Consider the following 19,705-nt stretch of genomic DNA (forward strand, 5'->3'; position numbering starts at 1 on the left):
GTGTTGGGTTGTTCTTCTGCGGCCCCGGGGTCTCTGGCCCCGTCCTAAAAAAGGAAACTATTGCCCTGGTTACCCGCAAAGAATGGCATTGGCCCCTGGGGGTACATGTTTGGGAAACCGAAGTAGGGGTTTTGCATGTGGCCTAAGTTAGGCGGGAAACCAAAGAATTGGTTTGGTTGTCCTCCTTGCCAGTGGTTGGGCCATCGTTGTCCTCTTCGCCCTCTGCCTCCTCGTTTTTGTGATCCGCTGCTGGAGTCACTGGAGACGGAGCTGTCGTCCCCTGAGGAGTTGGGTGTGTTGGTTTCCTTGGCAGGCGGGGTGTAGTTCTCCTCTGAGTATGGGTATACCTTGGCATAGGAGAATTTTTTGAGGTCTTTCTCAAATTTTTTGAATTTCGCCTGGGTCAGGTAGTCTTTGTACTCATTTATCTCCCGGTTTTGGTCATCAAGTTTCTTTTTGAAGGATGTTATTGTGGCTTTAAAGTGTCTTTCTGTTTCTTCTATCTCAATGGATAGGGTGTCTGACAAACGTTTGGCGGTTTTTAAGATGAGAATCATCCAGTCTCTGGTGCAGTGCCATGCGATCTGTGCCCAGTCCTTCCTGAACGTGGGGTCGTCAAGGAAGATCCTGGGTGCATTGGATACTAGTAGCCCCCTTGGTGCAGAGTTGGTTCTAAGGTATTGGGCTAGTATTGTGCCATGGAGGATGGTGCGTATCCTGTTGCGCTTCTTTTCTGTTAAGGTCTCCCAGTCCGTGGTCTGTGCGATTGTGTTAGAGATGTTAAAATCAGTTTGGAATGACGGGTCAGACAGTATGTCTGTTAAGTCACTCTCAGAGAAAGTCAGTCCATGGTTTTCGGCCATGGTCGTGTATTCTCTCACAGCTGTGCGCTGCCAATAATTGCGAAAATCAAGAGGGAGAGAGAGGACCAGAAAGCTAGCCCAGATCCCCGGTTATATGTTAGTTTATCAAAAGGAGACTAGCTAGAGAGCAGGGGTTAATCTGACATTATTATTATTGTTTTCATAGCGACTCAGTATCGTTTTGCCAATTGGCAGTGGCACCTGTTGGGTGTCTTTGGAAAGCCCTCACCCACCAACCTAGTTGGTGGCATGCTTCATCATCGGGCCCACCCAGTGACACCTAGCGTGTCCCGGGTGTGCTTCGACGCCTGATTACAGCGGAGCAGGTATGTCACTGTGTGTGCCGTGTAGGGTGTTCAGGTATGTGAAGTTAAAACGGCTTGGCGGATGGTCCCTGGGGTGAGGATACTTTATTAAAAGGGCCTCCGTCAGCGGTTAAAAATAAGGCTGTGGTACGTTAGAGGCGGGTTACGACCTCCTACGTCCTTAGAGTGTCAACATGTTTCAGCCAGTGCTTTATTACTAATCTGGCTTTCATCAGGACTGTAAAATATGTGTGGGTTAAAATAGGGGTTGTGTAGTGTAGTCTATGTGTCTACACGCCCTAAAGTGTATCTAACTGTGAGAGGGGGGATTCCCTTCTCAAGATCACCTGTACATTTAACATTGAGGACAGGTACAAGACAAACATGGGAGAGAAAGAGTCACTAGAAAGTATTGATCAAATATTGTGACAGCCGACTTAATAGCGAATTGGTGCAGGCTATGAGCGGCTCAAGGGTAATGATACTGGTGGTATCATTATTGTGGAATCGCACTAGAACTTCGAGGGTGTAGTGATTTAAAACAGCGGTAAAAATACTGCAGTGAATGGTGAAGAATTTTGGCGCAAGGACCATGTCTTACGCTTTCAAGGCTTGTTTTTGCTCCAAGGTTATTGAAGTGGCAAGGTGTGGCCCTAGTTGGGAGAAAGAGGTAGGACCACTAGGGTTAGGAGACCTGTGGGAGAAAATTTGGGAAGCGCTTACCTATTGTAGTGATGTACAGCATACTCACAGGATTTCTGGCCAGCACCAGCGTGGGACCTGTTGTGCCTCCTTCGCGGAACCGGTAGTGAATGGCTGCTGTTGCCGGTTTTTATACTGTCATTGATTGAATAATTGAGGGCACCTGGGGGAAAAGCAATGGTAGAAAGACTCGCGAAGCGGGTCTAGATAGCGCTCAGGTGTGTGCAGAGGCTGATCTTAAGAGCCTGCGTGGGCGTGAGATGCTGCCGGGTGCTGGAGCGGCCATGAATCGCGCATGCGCGGCCGGGAAGTGGTCCGCGCATGCGCCGGAGTCAGCGTTACAGTGATCAGCGCATGCGCGGCCGAGAAGTGGTCCGAGAAGTGGTCCGCGCATGCGCCGTAGCGTGTGTATTGGTGCGCGAATGGGCGGGTGTCCCAGCTCGCGCTAGCGCTTAGTTACCTGATGCCCTGCCCCGTTTACCCATTAGGAGCCAGGGCATCAGGTAACTAAGCGCTAGCGCGAGCTGGGACACCCGCCCATTCGCGCACCAATACACACGCTACGGCACTTCTCGGCCGCGCATGCGCTGATCACTGTAACGCTGACTCCGGCGCATGCGCGGACCACTTCCCGGCCGCGCATGCGCGATTCATGGCCGCCCCAGCACCCGGCAGCATCTCACGCCCACGCAGGCTCTTAAGATCAGCCTCTGCACACACCTGAGCGCTATCTAGACCCGCTTCGCGAGTCTTTCTACCATTGCTTTTCCCCCAGGTGCCCTCAATTATTCAATCAATGACAGTATAAAAACCGGCAACAGCAGCCATTCACTACCGGTTCCGCGAAGGAGGCACAACAGGTCCCACGCTGGTGCTGGCCAGAAATCCTGTGAGTATGCTGTACATCACTACAATAGGTAAGCGCTTCCCAAATTTTCTCCCACAGGTCTCCTAACCCTAGTGGTCCTACCTCTTTCTCCCAACTAGGGCCACACCTTGCCACTTCAATAACCTTGGAGCAAAAACAAGCCTTGAAAGCGTAAGACATGGTCCTTGCGCCAAAATTCTTCACCATTCACTGCAGTATTTTTACCGCTGTTTTAAATCACTACACCCTCGAAGTTCTAGTGCGATTCCACAATAATGATACCACCAGTATCATTACACTTGAGCCGCTCATAGCCTGCACCAATTCGCTATTAAGTCGGCTGTCACAATATTTGATCAATACTTTCTAATGACTCTTTCTCTCCCATGTTTGTCTTGTACCTGTCCTCAATGTTAAATGTACAGGTGATCTTGAGAAGGGAATCCCCCCTCTCACAGTTAGATACACTTTAGGGCGTGTAGACACATAGACTACACTACACAACCCCTATTTTAACCCACACATATTTTACAGTCCTGATGAAAGCCAGATTAGTAATAAGGCACTGGCTGAAACATGTTGACACTCTAAGGACGTAGGAGGTCGTAACCCGCCTCTAACGTCCCACAGCCTTATTTTTAACCGCTGACGGAGGCCCTTTTAATAAAGTATCCTCACCCCAGGGACCATCCGCCAAGCCGTTTTAACTTCACATACCTGAACACCCTACACCGCACACACAGTGACATACCTGCTCCGCTGTAATCAGGCGTCGAAGCACACCCGGGACACGCTAGGTGTCACTGGGTGGGCCCGATGATGAAGCATGCCACCAACTAGGTTGGTGGGTGAGGGCTTTCCAAAGACACCCAACAGGTGCCACTGCCAATTGGCAAAACGATACTGAGTCGCTATGAAAACAATAATAATAATGTCAGATTAACCCCTGGTCTCTAGCTAGTCTCCTTTTGATAAACTAACATATAACCGGGGATCTGGATAGCTTTCTGGTCCTCTCTCTCCCTCTTGATTTTCGCAATTATTGGCAGCGCACAGCTGTGAGAGAATACACGACCATGGCCGAAAACCATGGACTGACTTTCTCTGAGAGTGACTTAACAGACATACTGTCTGACCCGTCATTCCAAACTGATTTTAACATCTCTAACACAATCGCACAGACCACGGACTGGGAGACCTTAACAGAAAAGAAGCGCAACAGGATACGCACCATCCTCCACGGCACAATACTAGCCCAATACCTTAGAACCAACTCTGCACCAAGGGGGCTACTAGTATCCAATGCACCCAGGATCTTCCTTGACGACCCCACGTTCAGGAAGGACTGGGCACAGATCGCATGGCACTGCACCAGAGACTGGATGATTCTCATCTTAAAAACCGCCAAACGTTTGTCAGACACCCTATCCATTGAGATAGAAGAAACAGAAAGACACTTTAAAGCCACAATAACATCCTTCAAAAAGAAACTTGATGACCAAAACCGGGAGATAAATGAGTACAAAGACTACCTGACCCAGGCGAAATTCAAAAAATTTGAGAAAGACCTCAAAAAATTCTCCTATGCCAAGGTATACCCATACTCAGAGGAGAACTACACCCCGCCTGCCAAGGAAACCAACACACCCAACTCCTCAGGGGACGACAGCTCCGTCTCCAGTGACTCCAGCAGCGGATCACAAAAACGAGGAGGCAGAGGGCGAAGAGGACAACGATGGCCCAACCACTGGCAAGGAGGACAACCAAACCAATTCTTTGGTTTCCCGCCTAACTTAGGCCACATGCAAAACCCCTACTTCGGTTTCCCAAACATGTACCCCCAGGGGCCAATGCCGTTCTTTGCGGGTAACCAGGGCAATAGCTTTCCTTTTTTAGGACGGGGCCAGAGACCCCGGGGCCGCAGAAGAACAACCCAACACAACAACGCACAGGTACACTGGGAAGACGAAAACCCGGTGAGTTCCAACACACGCCAGAAGGCGAGAGAGGCAACTCCGGGAACAAGCAAGTAGACAACCCTACTAGCCAGCCATCACTGGTATTCAACCTGTCCAGCACCCCACTATCCTGCAAAGAGATTTCAGTCCTGGAGAGAGGCCTGTCCTTTGTACCGACCACACGACTGGACAAGTTTAAATTACAAGCGGAACTAGCGCAATTCTTCAGAAAATTGAAACTGAAGTCCTTTTTTGCAAAAACAAACCAAGATGCCCCCCAAACTGATGAGAACCCCAACACCACAGGACTCAGAGTGAAATCCACCTTTGTCCCTCCACCATCCACCGTGCCAGCAGAAATAACGACCTTCGAGCAAGCGGTTTACAATGACATTGAGAAACTTAACCCCACCAACCACTACAACAACATGTCATGGGAAGATAGACAGACGATACAACGCCTGCAAAATAACCCCACCCTAGTAATTAAACCAGCAGACAAAGGGGGTGGCATCGTGCTATTGGACAAAATAGACTATGATGCGGAATGTCGGAGATTACTCAGCGACAGCCGGAATTACCGCAGACTGGAGCAGGACCCCACAGAACAACTACGCACTACAGTGCACAACCTTGTCAAAAGGGCAGCAGATGACGAACACATCTCTAAACAGGAGGCCGAATATCTCTGCCCGGAGAATACCAGAACCCCATACTTCTACACAGTACCCAAGGTACACAAAGGGGTAATTCCACCACCGGGCAGACCAATTGTATCGGGCATCAACTCCATTCTAGAACCACTCTCAAGATATTGTGACTTCTACCTAAACCCCCTGGTACAAAAGACCCCCACCTACATCAGGGACACCAAACACCTATTACAGGTCATCGACAACATCACCTTTGACCCTGAGACACAGCTACTGGTAGGACTGGATGTGGAAAGCTTATACACCAGCCTCCCACAAGACGCCACCTTACAGGTCCTACATGATATCCTGGAAGAATCTCCCTGGCCATACCAGACACCCAGGAGCTTCGTCATGAATTGTGCAGCCCTTGCCCTTAAAGAAAACTACTTTGAATATGAGGGCACCTTTTATTTACAAACCAACGGAACCTCAATGGGCAGTGTTTTCGCGCCGAGTGTAGCTGGACTTTACGTCCACCACTTTGAGAACACACACATCAATACGGAAGCCAACCCGTTCAGGAACAACATACAAAAATGGCATCGATATATCGATGATATATTAGTCATCTGGGACGGCTCACAACCTGAACTAGACAACTTCCTGCAATGGCTCAACAACAGAGACCCATACCTTAAGTTTACCTGCACAGCCAGCAACCGGCAACTCGCTTTCTTGGATTTGCAAATAACAGCAAAAGGCGGAAATTTGACAACAACAACCTATTACAAACCGACGGCTAGAAACTCACTGCTGCATTTCAACAGCTTCCATCCCCGGCCTCTAAAAGAAAACTTACCCTTTGGCCAGTTTCTCTGCATTAGAAGGAACTGCTCGGATGTAAACGACTACAAAACACAATCAGCGGACCTAGCCCAAAAACTAGAAAACCGCGGTTACCCAAAGGCGATCATCAAGAAAACCCAGAAGAGGGCAAGGAACCAGAACCGTGACGCGCTACTTGAAGACGTCACCAGAGAAAGCCACACACAACCGACAACATGTGTGACTACTTTCAATACTGCCTCCAATGAAGTGGCTAAAATCATAAAAAAGCACTGGAGAATCATCAATTCAGGGCAAAGGAAATGGGAACCCCCCAGGTTCGCCTACAAAAGGTGTCACAATCTCCGAGACCAACTAGTCAGTACCAGACCCAAACCACCACCTAAACCTGACAACACCATCCTTAATGCGTGGGGAATGCCCAAAGTAACCGGACACTACCCATGCAATGACTGTAGTGTCTGTCACCTGACATCCCACACCAAAACTCTCAACCTGGAACCTAATAAAGTATGGTCCCAGAGGAGCCACACAAACTGCAACTCACAGAATGTGATTTACTTACTAACCTGCAGATGTGGACTCAGATATGTGGGCATGACCACTCGCAAAGTGAGGACCAGGATCACGGAGCACCGCAGCACAATGAGATGCAAGAAAAACATAAGCAAAATGACAAACCACTTCATCACCCACTGTCACACCCCCAATGACTTCACCTGGACAGTCATTGAGCAAATACCAGTCAGCCCGATTAACAACGACAAACATTTTTTAAACAAAGAACAAAGATGGATATACAGCCACGGATGGGCTGAATGATGCCATCCCCTGGAACTCCCTGACCCTATGATGGCTATCACATCACCTGGCGAGCCACCCACCTGAACTCTATTGAGTAACCCAGTCTGACCAACACTTAACATTGCCTCCCTTTATAAACTATGCCCCCTGGTCTTTACCACCTCCCAGTAAGGCTATACTGTGCTGATTCATCCATACTAACCCTTGAGAACTACCTGGTGTCTCAAGAGCCATCCATCTTGCCATGTAACCCCCCCGGTTACCTATTAGGAGCCAGGGCTTTAGGTAACATATACTGTGCTACTTCACCCATACTAGCACTTGAGAACAACCATGTGTCTCAAGCGCTATTCATTTCGCCTTGCAAACTGCCCCGTTTACCCATTAGGAGCCAGGGCATCAGGTAACTAAGCGCTAGCGCGAGCTGGGACACCCGCCCATTCGCGCACCAATACACACGCTACGGCGCATGCGCGGACCACTTCTCGGCCGCGCATGCGCTGATCACTGTAACGCTGACTCCGGCGCATGCGCGGACCACTTCCCGGCCACGCATGCGCGATTCATGGCCGCCCCAGCACCCGGCAGCATCTCACGCCCACGCAGGCTCTTAAGATCAGCCTCTGCACACACCTGAGCGCTATCTAGACCCGCTTCGCGAGTCTTTCTACCATTGCTTTTCCCCCAGGTGCCCTCAATTATTCAATCAATGACAGTATAAAAACCGGCAACAGCAGCCATTCACTACCGGTTCCGCGAAGGAGGCACAACAGGTCCCACGCTGGTGCTGGCCAGAAATCCTGTGAGTATGCTGTACATCACTACAATAGGTAAGAGCTTCCCAAATTTTCTCCCACAGGTCTCCTAACCCTAGTGGTCCTACCTCTTTCTCCCAACTAGGGCCACACCTTGCCACTTCAATAACCTTGGAGCAAAAACAAGCCTTGAAAGCGTAAGACATGGTCCTTGCGCCAAAATTCTTCACCATTCACTGCAGTATTTTTACCGCTGTTTTAAATCACTACACCCTCGAAGTTCTAGTGCGATTCCACAATAATGATACCACCAGTATCATTAAACTTGAGCCGCTCATAGCCTGCACCAATTCGCTATTAAGTCGGCTGTCACAATATTTGATCAATACTTTCTAGTGACTCTTTCTCTCCCATGTTTGTCTTGTACCTGTCCTCAATGTTAAATGTACAGGTGATCTTGAGAAGGGAATCCCCCCTCTCACAGTTAGATACACTTTAGGGCGTGTAGACACATAGACTACACTACACCACCCCTATTTTAACCCACACATATTTTACAGTCCTGATGAAAGCCAGATTAGTAATAAGGCACTGGCTGAAACATGTTGACACTCTAAGGACGTAGGAGGTCGTAACCCGCCTCTAACGTCCCACAGCCTTATTTTTAACCGCTGACGGAGGCCCTTTTAATAAAGTATCCTCACCCCAGGGACCATCCGCCAAGCCGTTTTAACTTCACATACCTGAACACCCTACACCGCACACACCGTGACATACCTGCTCCGCTGTAATCAGGCGTCGAAGCACACCCGGGACACGCTAGGTGTCACTGGGTGGGCCCGATGATGAAGCATGCCACCAACTAGGTTGGTGGGTGAGGGCTTTCCAAAGACACCCAACAGGTGCCACTGCCAATTGGCAAAACGATACTGAGTCGCTATGAAAACAATAATAATAATGTCAGATTAACCCCTGCTCTCTAGCTAGTCTCCTTTTGATAAACTAGCACAAATACTTTACACATTGCCTCTGAAGTTAAGCTTTCCTGCTTTGTGCCAAGCTACCCTGTCGGAAGCGGTGGTCCCTACTTGGACTTGGGTGCAAATCCCGGCCAACTAGAGACCCCTAGTTCTAACAGGGTCCCCGGGGTGAGTAGAAATTAGCGGTAGGAGCCAGTTTTTTTTATGAAAAAATTTGGAGTCGGGGCTCCAGCGCGACACTCAGAGCGTCCCCCTGGTGTGAACGCGCTGGATGTGTGACTCCCAACGTGGCCCCCTGGGTCTTGGGTGGCTCTAAAAAGAGCCCTTGTGTTTATTGGGAGATTTTGGTATTTACATGTAAGTGCCTATGCAGAGTCTAAAGTTGCTGAGAAAGACTCTGTTCCCCTCATCTGTGAAATGTACACCATCTCTCCTGTAGATGCCATCCATATTCAAACGCAGATTGTTGTTGTATATGGACCCAATACTATAATCTCTGAGATAAGCAGAAACAGCTTTATTGACATGTTTCCTAGCTTTCTCAATTTGTGGAAAAATTGATTGGACCAGTTCCATTTCTGTCTTTGGCATATGTTAGAGTAGACAAAGGCAATTTGGGGGAAAAGTAACATCAATTCTGCAAAGGTGTCCTTCATTAGCATTTCCAGACCTACCCCAGTCAATGTGCGTAGGTCATTGCCACCAGAGTGCACAATTATGAGGTCAGGGTGTTGGAGATGCAAAAAGGATTTAACCAATGGCATCAATTGGTGCCAGTTTAATCCTCTCTGTGCAAACCATTTAATGTCCACATTTTGAAAACCTAGGTCTCAGTCAATACGTCTCTCACTCATCCAGCACTATCAACATAGCCTATCACTCCGCAATACCTAAGCACTTATAAATTCAACATGTACTTTCTTTGCAGTACTGAAATTATTATACTTACTAGTCATGTACCTAAGAAATGGCCTAACCAGTAAAATTAGTACAGCTACAATATTCTGTGCACTATGCATGCAGACCTCTAATCATCTACATAGCATTTATACAGTATTTTAAATACTCAGTTAGTACCTATGCAGTCTATGAATACTTCTGTCTGTCCCATGCACTTCTCCATTCAACCATCCAGCACTATCTACATATCCCATCACTCTGCCAATATCTAAGCACTAATAAATGTAACATGCACTCTCTGTGCAGCACTGAAATTACCCCAGTTATTAGTCATATACTTAAGGAATGGCATAGCCACTAACACAAGTGCAGGTACAATATTTTGTACACTATGCATGCAGACTTCTAACCAGCTACATACTATTAATACACTCTTCTAAATACCCAGTTAGTACCTATGTAGTCTAGGATTCCTTCTGCCTGTCCCATGCACTTCTCCATTCAACAATCCAGCACTATCTATTTATCCTATTACTACACCAATACCTAAGCACTTATAAATTCACTATACACTCTGTTTGTATTACTGTAATTATTCTAGTTACTAGTCATGAACTTATGGAATGGCCTAGCTGCTTAGACAAGTACAGCTATAACATTTTGTGCACCATCCAAGCAGACCTCTCACTAGCTACATATTATTGAAACACTCTTCTAAATACCCAGTTAGTACTCATGCAGTATAGGAATCGTCCAGTCTGTCCCATGCACTTCTTTAATCACTTATCTACTACTATCTACTTATCCTATTACGCCATCAATACGTAAACACTTATAAATTAAGTGTTCATTCTATTTGCAGTACTGTCATCATTCCAGTTGCTAGTGGTATTCTTATAAAATGACCTAGGCACCAAAACAAGTACACATGCAATATTCTGTGCAAAATCCCTACAAATCTGTAAGCAGATACATACTATTGGTCCACTCCATTAAATACTGAAGTAGTACCCATGCAGCTTAGGATACCTCCTGTCAGTCTCATGCGATTCTTCAATCCCCCAACCAGCACTATCTTCTTATTGTATCAGTCTGCCAATACGTAAGCACTTATGGGGCTGATTTACAAGCACCCTGCACCACCAGTAGGTACATTTTTGTAACATAGTGATGGCACCAGGCACTCCTTCATATTTACAAGGAGAGGAAAAGCCACCCTGCGTGGCTTTTCCTCTCCTTGTAAATACAACCCCTTCATGCACAGCACTTTGCGTTGAAGGGGCGTTCCATAGGTGTTGTTGTGGGTGTCCCACGCAACACCCATAGAACAAGACACATCTCCAGATTTACCAGAAATCGTAAATCTGGAGATGTGTGTGAATACTGCACCATCCTAGAGTTCGTGTAGCAAGGCGCAACAAGGAGAATTATTTTCATTTCTTCTCATTTTTTCCTCTTTCAATGCATGCTGCATTCCACAGCATACTTTGAAAGAGGAAAATGCATTTACTGATTGTTTTTGTGCAGGAAGTTGTCCTTTCCTGCAAAAAACAATCTCCCCAGGATACAGACATCGTTGCACCATGGTGCAAGGGTGCCTGTGTCACTACATGGCTGCAGTTAGTGCAGCAGTGCAGAGGGAAGCACATAGTTCCAACATATTCATGTACATATGTCACATCCCTGTGCTTCGGAAGTGCCGCAGTGCAGCTAAAGAGCTTGCAGTGTCACGCTGCAGTACTTTCTCATAAAACTTCACCTATAAAGTCACTATACACTACTAATGCATTCTTTCAGTCAATCTTGCTCTATACATATATTTAACCAAACTTTCACACATTACCATGCAATTATAGGTATTTCTTTAACCAGTAAGGTAGTTCTGATAAGAACTTTTTTTTTCTTGTTTTTTCTTTTGTATTTTTTTGAACAATTTTTTATTTTTTTGGTGTTTTTTCAAAAAATGAATTAAAAAAAACGAATAAAACAGGAAACTTTGGAATTACTTATCATTCCAAAAACAAAAAAACAGCACAGCACAAACTGCATTCACCGACTGCTCACCGAAGCATATTAGTTTCTTGCACTTCACGCAGTGCTATTCAAGAAAGGCAAATTCTGGCCTAATGTCCGATGCAGGTGTTGCTGAGGACGCTCCAGACATACTTCCCACAGCAGGTGAGGGGTTCAAAGCAGCTCGCCTCGATTCCTCCTGAGCAAGATTGAGAGGATGTATTGTCCGGAGATGTTTGTACATAGAAGCAGTGCCACAAGAGTATTTTTTTTCACTGCCTCTTAACAGGACTCGTCACAAATTTTGCACGTCACCTTTCTCGCGTTTACTTTCTTTTCTCCAGGTGGAAAAGTGAAGAATTTCCACACATCCACACAACAGATTCCGGCCTCTGTGGACGTGGTGCCTCCTGTAAAACTTCTTCTTTAAAAGATACTTCCTCCTGCTATTGCTGCTGTCCAGAAGCCATTTTTTAAAATATTTTTTGAAAACTACCAAAAAAACAAGTGAAAAGGAAGCTTGTAGGAAAAGAGATGTCTCTCTAAAGATACTCCAACAAGAATGATTAAAATGGGTGGGGTACTTCAATAGTAACAGTGGGAAAAGTTATGAACCAATCAAATTTTTTTTTTTTAGGTCACATGGGATCCGCGCACTCTGCGCTCATGAAGCAAGCACCCAACGCAACTTCGCGAAAATACATTTACAAATAATATACGTTTATAACAAGTAGAAATATATTATTTTTATGAATACCTTAGATAATCTCTTGCCCTAATATGTATATTAAAGACACATACATATCATTTTAGAACATTAAAAAAATTCACGGGAGTCGTGCACCCAGCGCGTCCCAGTACGTATATGATGTCACATGGGGCTCGCCACTGTTCAAGCGTCGTGTACCGTAATGCACATCTGTCGCGAATGTGCGGGAGCAGGAGTCGCTGACCGGTCGCATACCAGTCCCACACACCACATAACACTGGTCGCTCACCATATTGTTGTTATTGTTATTGTTAGCTTCGGTTTCTATAGCGCCAACTCACCTGCAGCTCTCAAGGCGCTCATGACCGAAGGACAAAACAACTCTTTAACAGATCGAAGAATCAGTAGCGTGTGCAGATTAATGTGAACCCAGGGCATCCCTAAATAGAAGTGTTTTTAATGATTTCCTGAAGCGTAGGAGGTTACCTTCTTTACGAAGGGACTCGGGTAGTCTGTTCCAGACTTGAGGAACTAAAACTAAGAAAGATCTCCCACCCTTCGTTGCCAGTTTAAACCGTGGGCAGACTAGCAACTGAGCGTCAGATGACCTCAGTCTTCGTTCAGGTTTATGGATCTCCAATCGTTCCTTGATGTGGGCAGGTGCTTGCCCATAAATTGCCTTATAGGCTGTGCAAAGGCTTTTAAACTCTGCCCTTTGCCTAATAGGAAGCCAATGGAGGCTCTGTAGTAGAGGAGAGGCATGGGATCTTCTTGGGAGTCTGAAGATGAGCTGTGTAGCATTGTTCAGAACAACCTGCTGTCTATTGGTCAGATTTTTCGGTAGACCTAGATAGAGAGCATTCCCGTAGTACAGCCTCGAGATAATTGTAGCTGAAACTACAGTGCGAAGCATGGATGTGGAGAGAAGTGGAACTAGTTTGCGCAGTTGTCTGATTAGACCGGTACAGGTCCCCACAACGGAGGAGATCTGGCTGGCCATTGACAATTCACTGTCAATCTTAATTCCAAGGCTTTTCACCTTGTCACAAGGTGTTGGGGTGGGACCCAGTTCTTGCAGCCAGTATAGATCGCTCCATGGCGAGCTTATGGTCGAAACCACTAACACCTCAGTTTTTTCAGGATTAATTTTCAGCAGATTTGCTGTCATCCAACTGACTACAAATCTGAGGATATCCTGAGCATACTTCTGTGCAGAGACCGTAATGTCTATGCTAAGTAGCAGCTGGGTGTCGTTAGCGTAATTAAATACGCGACAGCCCATGTTTACCAGGGAGTTGGACAATGGTTGTGTGTAAAGATGAAATAATACTGGGGATAGTGCGGAGCCCTGTGGGACTCCGCACATCAGGTTACCCACCTCCGATAAACTATCCCCCAGCTGAATCCGCTGTGTCCTACCTAACAGGAAGGATTGAAGCTATTGAAAGGCCCTATCCCGAATCCCGAACTTGGCCAACCTATCCAAGAGCAGGGTGTGGCTGACAGTATCGAACGCCGCTGAAAGATCTAAAAGTATCAGGGATCCTTCATGACTTTTCCAAAATGGCTCGCAAAATATGCGGACCCCCTGCGGTAGGTACGCTTTTGTTGGAGCTGTACAACTAAAACATATATTCGCTCACCAACACACAAATAAAGACACTCCGTCACCCAAATAACTGATTCCACATGCACTCTCAAACCCATACACCTAGTCAATTAACCATTCACACATCTATCCATAGAGTTACACACCCTCAACCCAACCATTCACACACTCAGTCTCCCATACAAATACTCAGCCAACTAATGAATAACTAATATTGATACTCATGTAGTTAGTGACCAACTGATGCAGGAGGTTATACAACAACAGAGACAGTGATGCACACATTAACATAGTTTAGTTACTAACCCATGTATTTAGTAAGATACTTTTAATTACTCACTTAAACAGACAGTTAGACAGCTGTTAAATCCTCCATCCAGACAGTTAAATATCTACTCAAACTTCAATATAGATTGGTACATGTATAATACATATTTAAATTTCAAACTAAACCACATTCACTGGATGATGTCATCAGTGCTGTCATCAGTAATGTCATTTGAGATGTCATCAGTGATGTCACTGACCATTTCATGAATGATGTAATATGTGACATCATCAGCAGTGCTTTGTGGGCGCGCGAGTTATAGTTAGCAGAACTAACTCTGACGGAGGAATTTCTATGGTTTTGTACGAGTGAAATGTCCAGCTAAGTAAAACACCCCTGAAACCTATGGTAATTTCAGTGAATAAGTGGTAAAGACACTTTGGTGCTGAAACGCATTATGGCCAACAGAACACAACCCGAATAAACGATTCTGTGCACTCAAAGGTGGTCTGTGCTCCTATTTTTTGTGATTACAAAAGGCCGGCTGGCAGAAGAGTTCTTCTCTATATATATGCACGTGAACAAGGGCTGTAATAGCCCGAAACGCATCATGGTTGGTTGTTTCCACTGAGACCTGCAATTAAAAAACCAGTTACCTGAAAGCAGTGGTCTGTCTCCTGCTTCGCCGATCCGGGGGGATTGGAGGTGGTATGCGGAGTTTCTACACACACACATATATATATATATATATATATATATATATATATATATATATATATATGAGAACACAAGCTCCACCTCTGATTTCGCAGCGTTCAGGCAGCAGCGCACGCCGGCAAATGAGGGACCACAGGAATCAGCAAAGATGGTTTATTGTTGCAAACACCCAGAGAACAGCTACGCGTTTCAGGCTAACTTGCCCTTGTTCACACTGCAAAGTTACAACAAACGAAATGTTTTTTTATATTTGCTAGAATACGTGTACTCCCACTTTTAGTGACATCATCTATCACATGACTAAAAAAGTGAAGAAATACTACCTCTTGTAGTTTTGCAACAAAAATATGCACATTTAACTTTCAGAATAAATCCACAAGTGATAAGATTCGCAATTTACAAAGTAAATACTAGTATACATTATGAATAGATAAATAAACTAAAATTTGGTTTAGGTACCTATTAATGCAGCTGGTAAGTTGATTTGTCATGACTGTATAAATACATTGTTGTATTTCACTCACAGGCTCTAAACTGAATGAGCCCTCTAGTTGAGGCAATATGTGCAAAAAGCTTGTCAGTAATTGTAAACTACATGTGCAAAACTCAGCAAAGCAGCAAAGCAGCAATAGATAGAAAAGTGCAATTTGATTGTGCAAATCTATGTGCAAAGAAAGCAGAATAAAGTGCAGTACTATAGGCATCAAGAGATAAGATCATTTTCACATTAAGAATATCCCAGGTCCCTGAGATATTAAAACTTTATATTTCGAATGAATTTCACATATCTCTAAAAAAGATGAAATAGAAGTATCAAAAAAGTATCAAAAAAGTTAAAACCCACAACCTATAAATATGTATAAATATGGAAAAGATAATAATAAATATCTACACTAAACATGATCTAAAACATCGATGCAAAATGATATGAATAGTAGTATAAAAAGGTGGTATAAAAAGGTAATCAGAAAATACATCTTATCTTTAAATATAATATTGCTAACATTTACATCATGAATTGACTTTTGATCATCCCAATAAGTATGTATGTTAATCAGGGAGATATAGGTACAGTTAAAGTTAATTTAGAATCAGAAAACTTCATCCAAAAAGGGTTGATAATTGAAAGTCACTGCAACTCACCAACTCAACCTCCAATAGGGAACCTAACTGAGAGGGAGTGTGTAATATCTAGTGGTGGTGCAGACCTAAGAAGTAATTTTGGATAATCTATCAGTAGGAAGGACCCTTACAAAAAATGATGCATCTCTTCTATATTGTTTAATCCATTGGCACAACAGCTATCAAATTTAAGTATCATTCTGGTTTCGAGTTGCCTTAGTAACAGTTCACGGTCACCCCCTCTTCTTAAGTATGGAATAGCCCCCACCACAAAGTATTTTAAGCAAGATAAGTCATTGTTGTGGACTCTTCTAAAGTGGCGGGCAACTGGGTAGGCCGGATCATTGTGAAGGATTGCACGTAAATTTTGTAATATCCTGACATGTACCTGAAGCTTGGTACTTCCTATATATAATATATATATATTCACTGAAAAAACCATAGGTTATAGACCATATATAGTTAGGAATTAGCATTTACAAAACCTTAATTTACTCGCACAAAACCATAGAAATTCGCATATATAGTTAGTTGCAATAACTATATATCGCGCACCCGCATCAGTGATGTCACTGACCATGTCATGAATGATGCAATATGTGACATCATCAGCAGTGGATTGCGTGTGCGCGATATATAGTTATTGAAACTAACTATATATGCGAATTTCTATGGTTTTGTGCGAGCAAATTAGGGTTTTGTAAATGCTAATTCCTAACTATATATGGTCTATAACCTATGGTTTTTTCAGTGAATTTCAATGGCTTTTTAATAGCAAATATGAAAAGCTGTAAAATGTCAAGTACGTGGTAGGTAAAAACATTTTCGCATTTATGCACGCTGATGTGCTTTGAACGCTGCCCCCCCCCTCCTCTTTTCTTTTAAAAATTGGAAGAAACAAAAAGTATTCCCTTCCATAAATAACCCAAGACTTTTATTTTGTAATGGCAAGGGAACGAAATAGAGAATAAACTTTAGTTGGTCACCATGGGGTTTAAAGAAGGGATGGTTCTTCACCAGATTAGATACTTTCCCAGACCCTCATTCTCCAATGTGATGAACTAGGCTAAAATTCTTCTGGTGCCTGCACCCTGTCACAGAATATCACCCTAAAACATGGAATCTCCCAAACACCAGATTGAGTTGAACCCCACAGTAAGCCTTATTTCTTCAGGGCCTCAGAATTTCTTTTGCTTTGCTCATGGAAATTGTGGGATATAGGAGAGATAAGGTGTCACCATTAAGAAAGGGTAGTATTTAAATTTGCATATCAATTATGTTAAACCTTTTAGACATATGATATGCTAGCTTGAACTTATGCATTACATTTGAAGCCGAATTCAACAGCTTAAGTAAGTAGGTTTTTGTAGTTGTAACTTTAAAGGGTGATCTAGCAAGCTGTAAAGATTTTCTAAAACAGTGGAGCGTATTTAGTTTTTTAATGTACATGTTTATGAAACGATTACACAAATAAAACATTTGTGAGTTTTAAATTTCCGGAGAAGTATAATTCACCAATAGCTTTCTCTGTAGATGTTTTTCCATTAACAATCCCAGTTCCATCACCCGCCCAGGATATCACTACTGTTAGTTGTCATTGTTGCTTCTGTTTTAATAAAAAATGTTTTAAGGTGTTTACTGTTTTTGTTGCGATGTATATTTTTATAAGTTATTAAAGTGTTATAATCCTACTAATTTTTTATCGAATATTGCTCTTTGAGATATTCCCTGTCTACAAACAGAGAAGAATGGGAATATTCTGTCTCCCTTTGCAGATAGTGAAGGATAGGTAATGCGGACATTTGTCCCCCGTTGTAATCCGTCATGCCTGTTTTTCTCCCCACTGATTGATTGATTGGCTGGACATTTATTGTTCAAGGAATAGTTCTTTCGAGGTATTCTCTGTTTGCAAATAACGTGGAATAGAAATATTCTGTCTAGTCTTTGCAAGTAGTGAAGGGTGGGTAATGCGGACCTTTGTCCCCCGTTGTAATCTGTCATGCCCATCTACTCCCCACTGATTGATAAACTAGTTCCACCCGGACCATTTATTAGAGGTACATCATCTGGCTCAACCGTAGGGTACCCCTAATAAAGAAGACATATGTAAAATACGAAGTAATCACTGTATCCTGTTAAACAGAAACTTTAGCATGAAACACACTTGAAAAGGAAGGGAAAGAAATCGAACAAAATCAGTAGGCCACTGATGAGTTTTTGACTTCGCTAGAAATAAGAAACATGAAAGTGGTGAGAGAAGCCAAGCTTCACGTTACGGCAGCCACGAGGTAGCTAGGCTCCGCCACCCCCCCCCACTGCTCCAAGCATGTCTGTCCCACCGCCCGCCACGCCCAATAACGGTAACATGAAATAGATACAAATCAGCAGATACCTACCCCCATTCCGGAAACTCCCGAAGTGCAACAGGTTCGCGGCTACGCCCATCCGGAAGACAAGGCCTTCGGCACGTGTAGGGCGGGTCCTGCTGGCAACCGTCGGCCGGGGAGGTTGTCGCGTAAGGTGGGCCAGGAGATGAGCTGAGGCCGACGGGATCCCTCTTCTTTCTTCAATAATGGCTGCGACAACAGGGGGGGGATGTCTTGCACATGCCACCGACCCCCCCCTCCCCTCGTATCTCCTGGTCTGGCCCCAGCTTGGTATGAGCTCCCCGTTCGGTCCTGAAGCGGCGCCCTGCAGGCCACGGGGGGGGATGTCTTGCCTCTGCCTCCAACCCCCCCCTCTTATCGCCTGGTCCGGACATCACGGATATCAACGCCAGGTGTCGGCGTGGGGTGCACTGGGAGGGAGAGGCGGCGCGAACGAGCCTCTCCCACCCCCCCAGGTGGGGGCCCCTCTGCTGCACCCCTAACGCTCCACTCACCCAACAAAAGGTCTCGTCCACTATTGCGAGGCAATGATGCTCCGCTCACCCAGCGGGGGTCTCATCCACTGTTGCGGTGCAACGGCGCTTCTGAGTTCAGCTAGAAAATGAGTCCTGCGTCCAGAAACGTTCTCCTCAACTTTGAAGATTCTATAAGAGCCACAGGGGCCCCCGACCCCCGCAGACACCCCGGATGGGGAATGACTGCCATGATCACCCACGGAACGACCACGACGTAGCCGCGGGACGTCGGCGCGCTCATGCCGGCCTCAGTCTTGAAATGACCAAAATCCTGCAAGACTACCAACTTGATCAGTTCCGGTGGGACACCAGTATGACCCGGTAGGAGAGATTGTTGCCTCCCACCCCACTTTGACTGATGGTTCATGTCGCCAGTCCCCTCTGCTACCCTTCAACGAAAACTTTTGGACTGCCGAAAGAGGTCCCGGTCCAACCACGAGTTGGTGGAGACATTTTGACTATACTTGGACCTTCCTGACCTCACCCAAAATGGCGCCGGTACAAATGAAACTCTCAACTCCTTGTTGTGCCCCGATTGCTCAGCCTTGATATCATGAGATATGTATCCAGTTTTTAGCACACGAATTGATATGGGATAAGACTGATTATATGTTCGGACAATGAATTGATCCGGGATGGGTATTGATTATACGTTCGAACAATGAATTGACATGGGACGGGTACTGATTACACGTTCGGACAATGAATTGATATTAAGTTCAAATGCATCATTGATTACTGTATTTATT

The 19,705-nt window shown here is 45.0% G+C and overlaps 1 protein-coding gene across 1 annotated transcript in view; it reads left to right on the top strand.

The window, feature by feature from the left end:
• Positions 1–4,120: 4,120 nt before the first annotated feature.
• Positions 4,121–19,705, top strand: part of ADAMTS19 (ADAM metallopeptidase with thrombospondin type 1 motif 19) — a 503,101-nt gene continuing 487,516 nt past the window's right edge. Inside the window, exons 1-2 of the mRNA XM_086963564.1 lie at positions 4,121–4,604; positions 4,967–5,421. Coding sequence (XP_086819690.1) covers positions 4,121–4,604; positions 4,967–5,421 — 939 coding nt within the window. The remainder of the gene's footprint in view (positions 4,605–4,966; positions 5,422–19,705) is intronic.

Source organism: Lissotriton vulgaris, chromosome 3_1 (assembly GCF_964263255.1).
Source record: "Lissotriton vulgaris chromosome 3_1, aLisVul1.2, whole genome shotgun sequence".
Lineage (NCBI taxonomy): Eukaryota > Metazoa > Chordata > Amphibia > Caudata > Salamandridae > Lissotriton > Lissotriton vulgaris.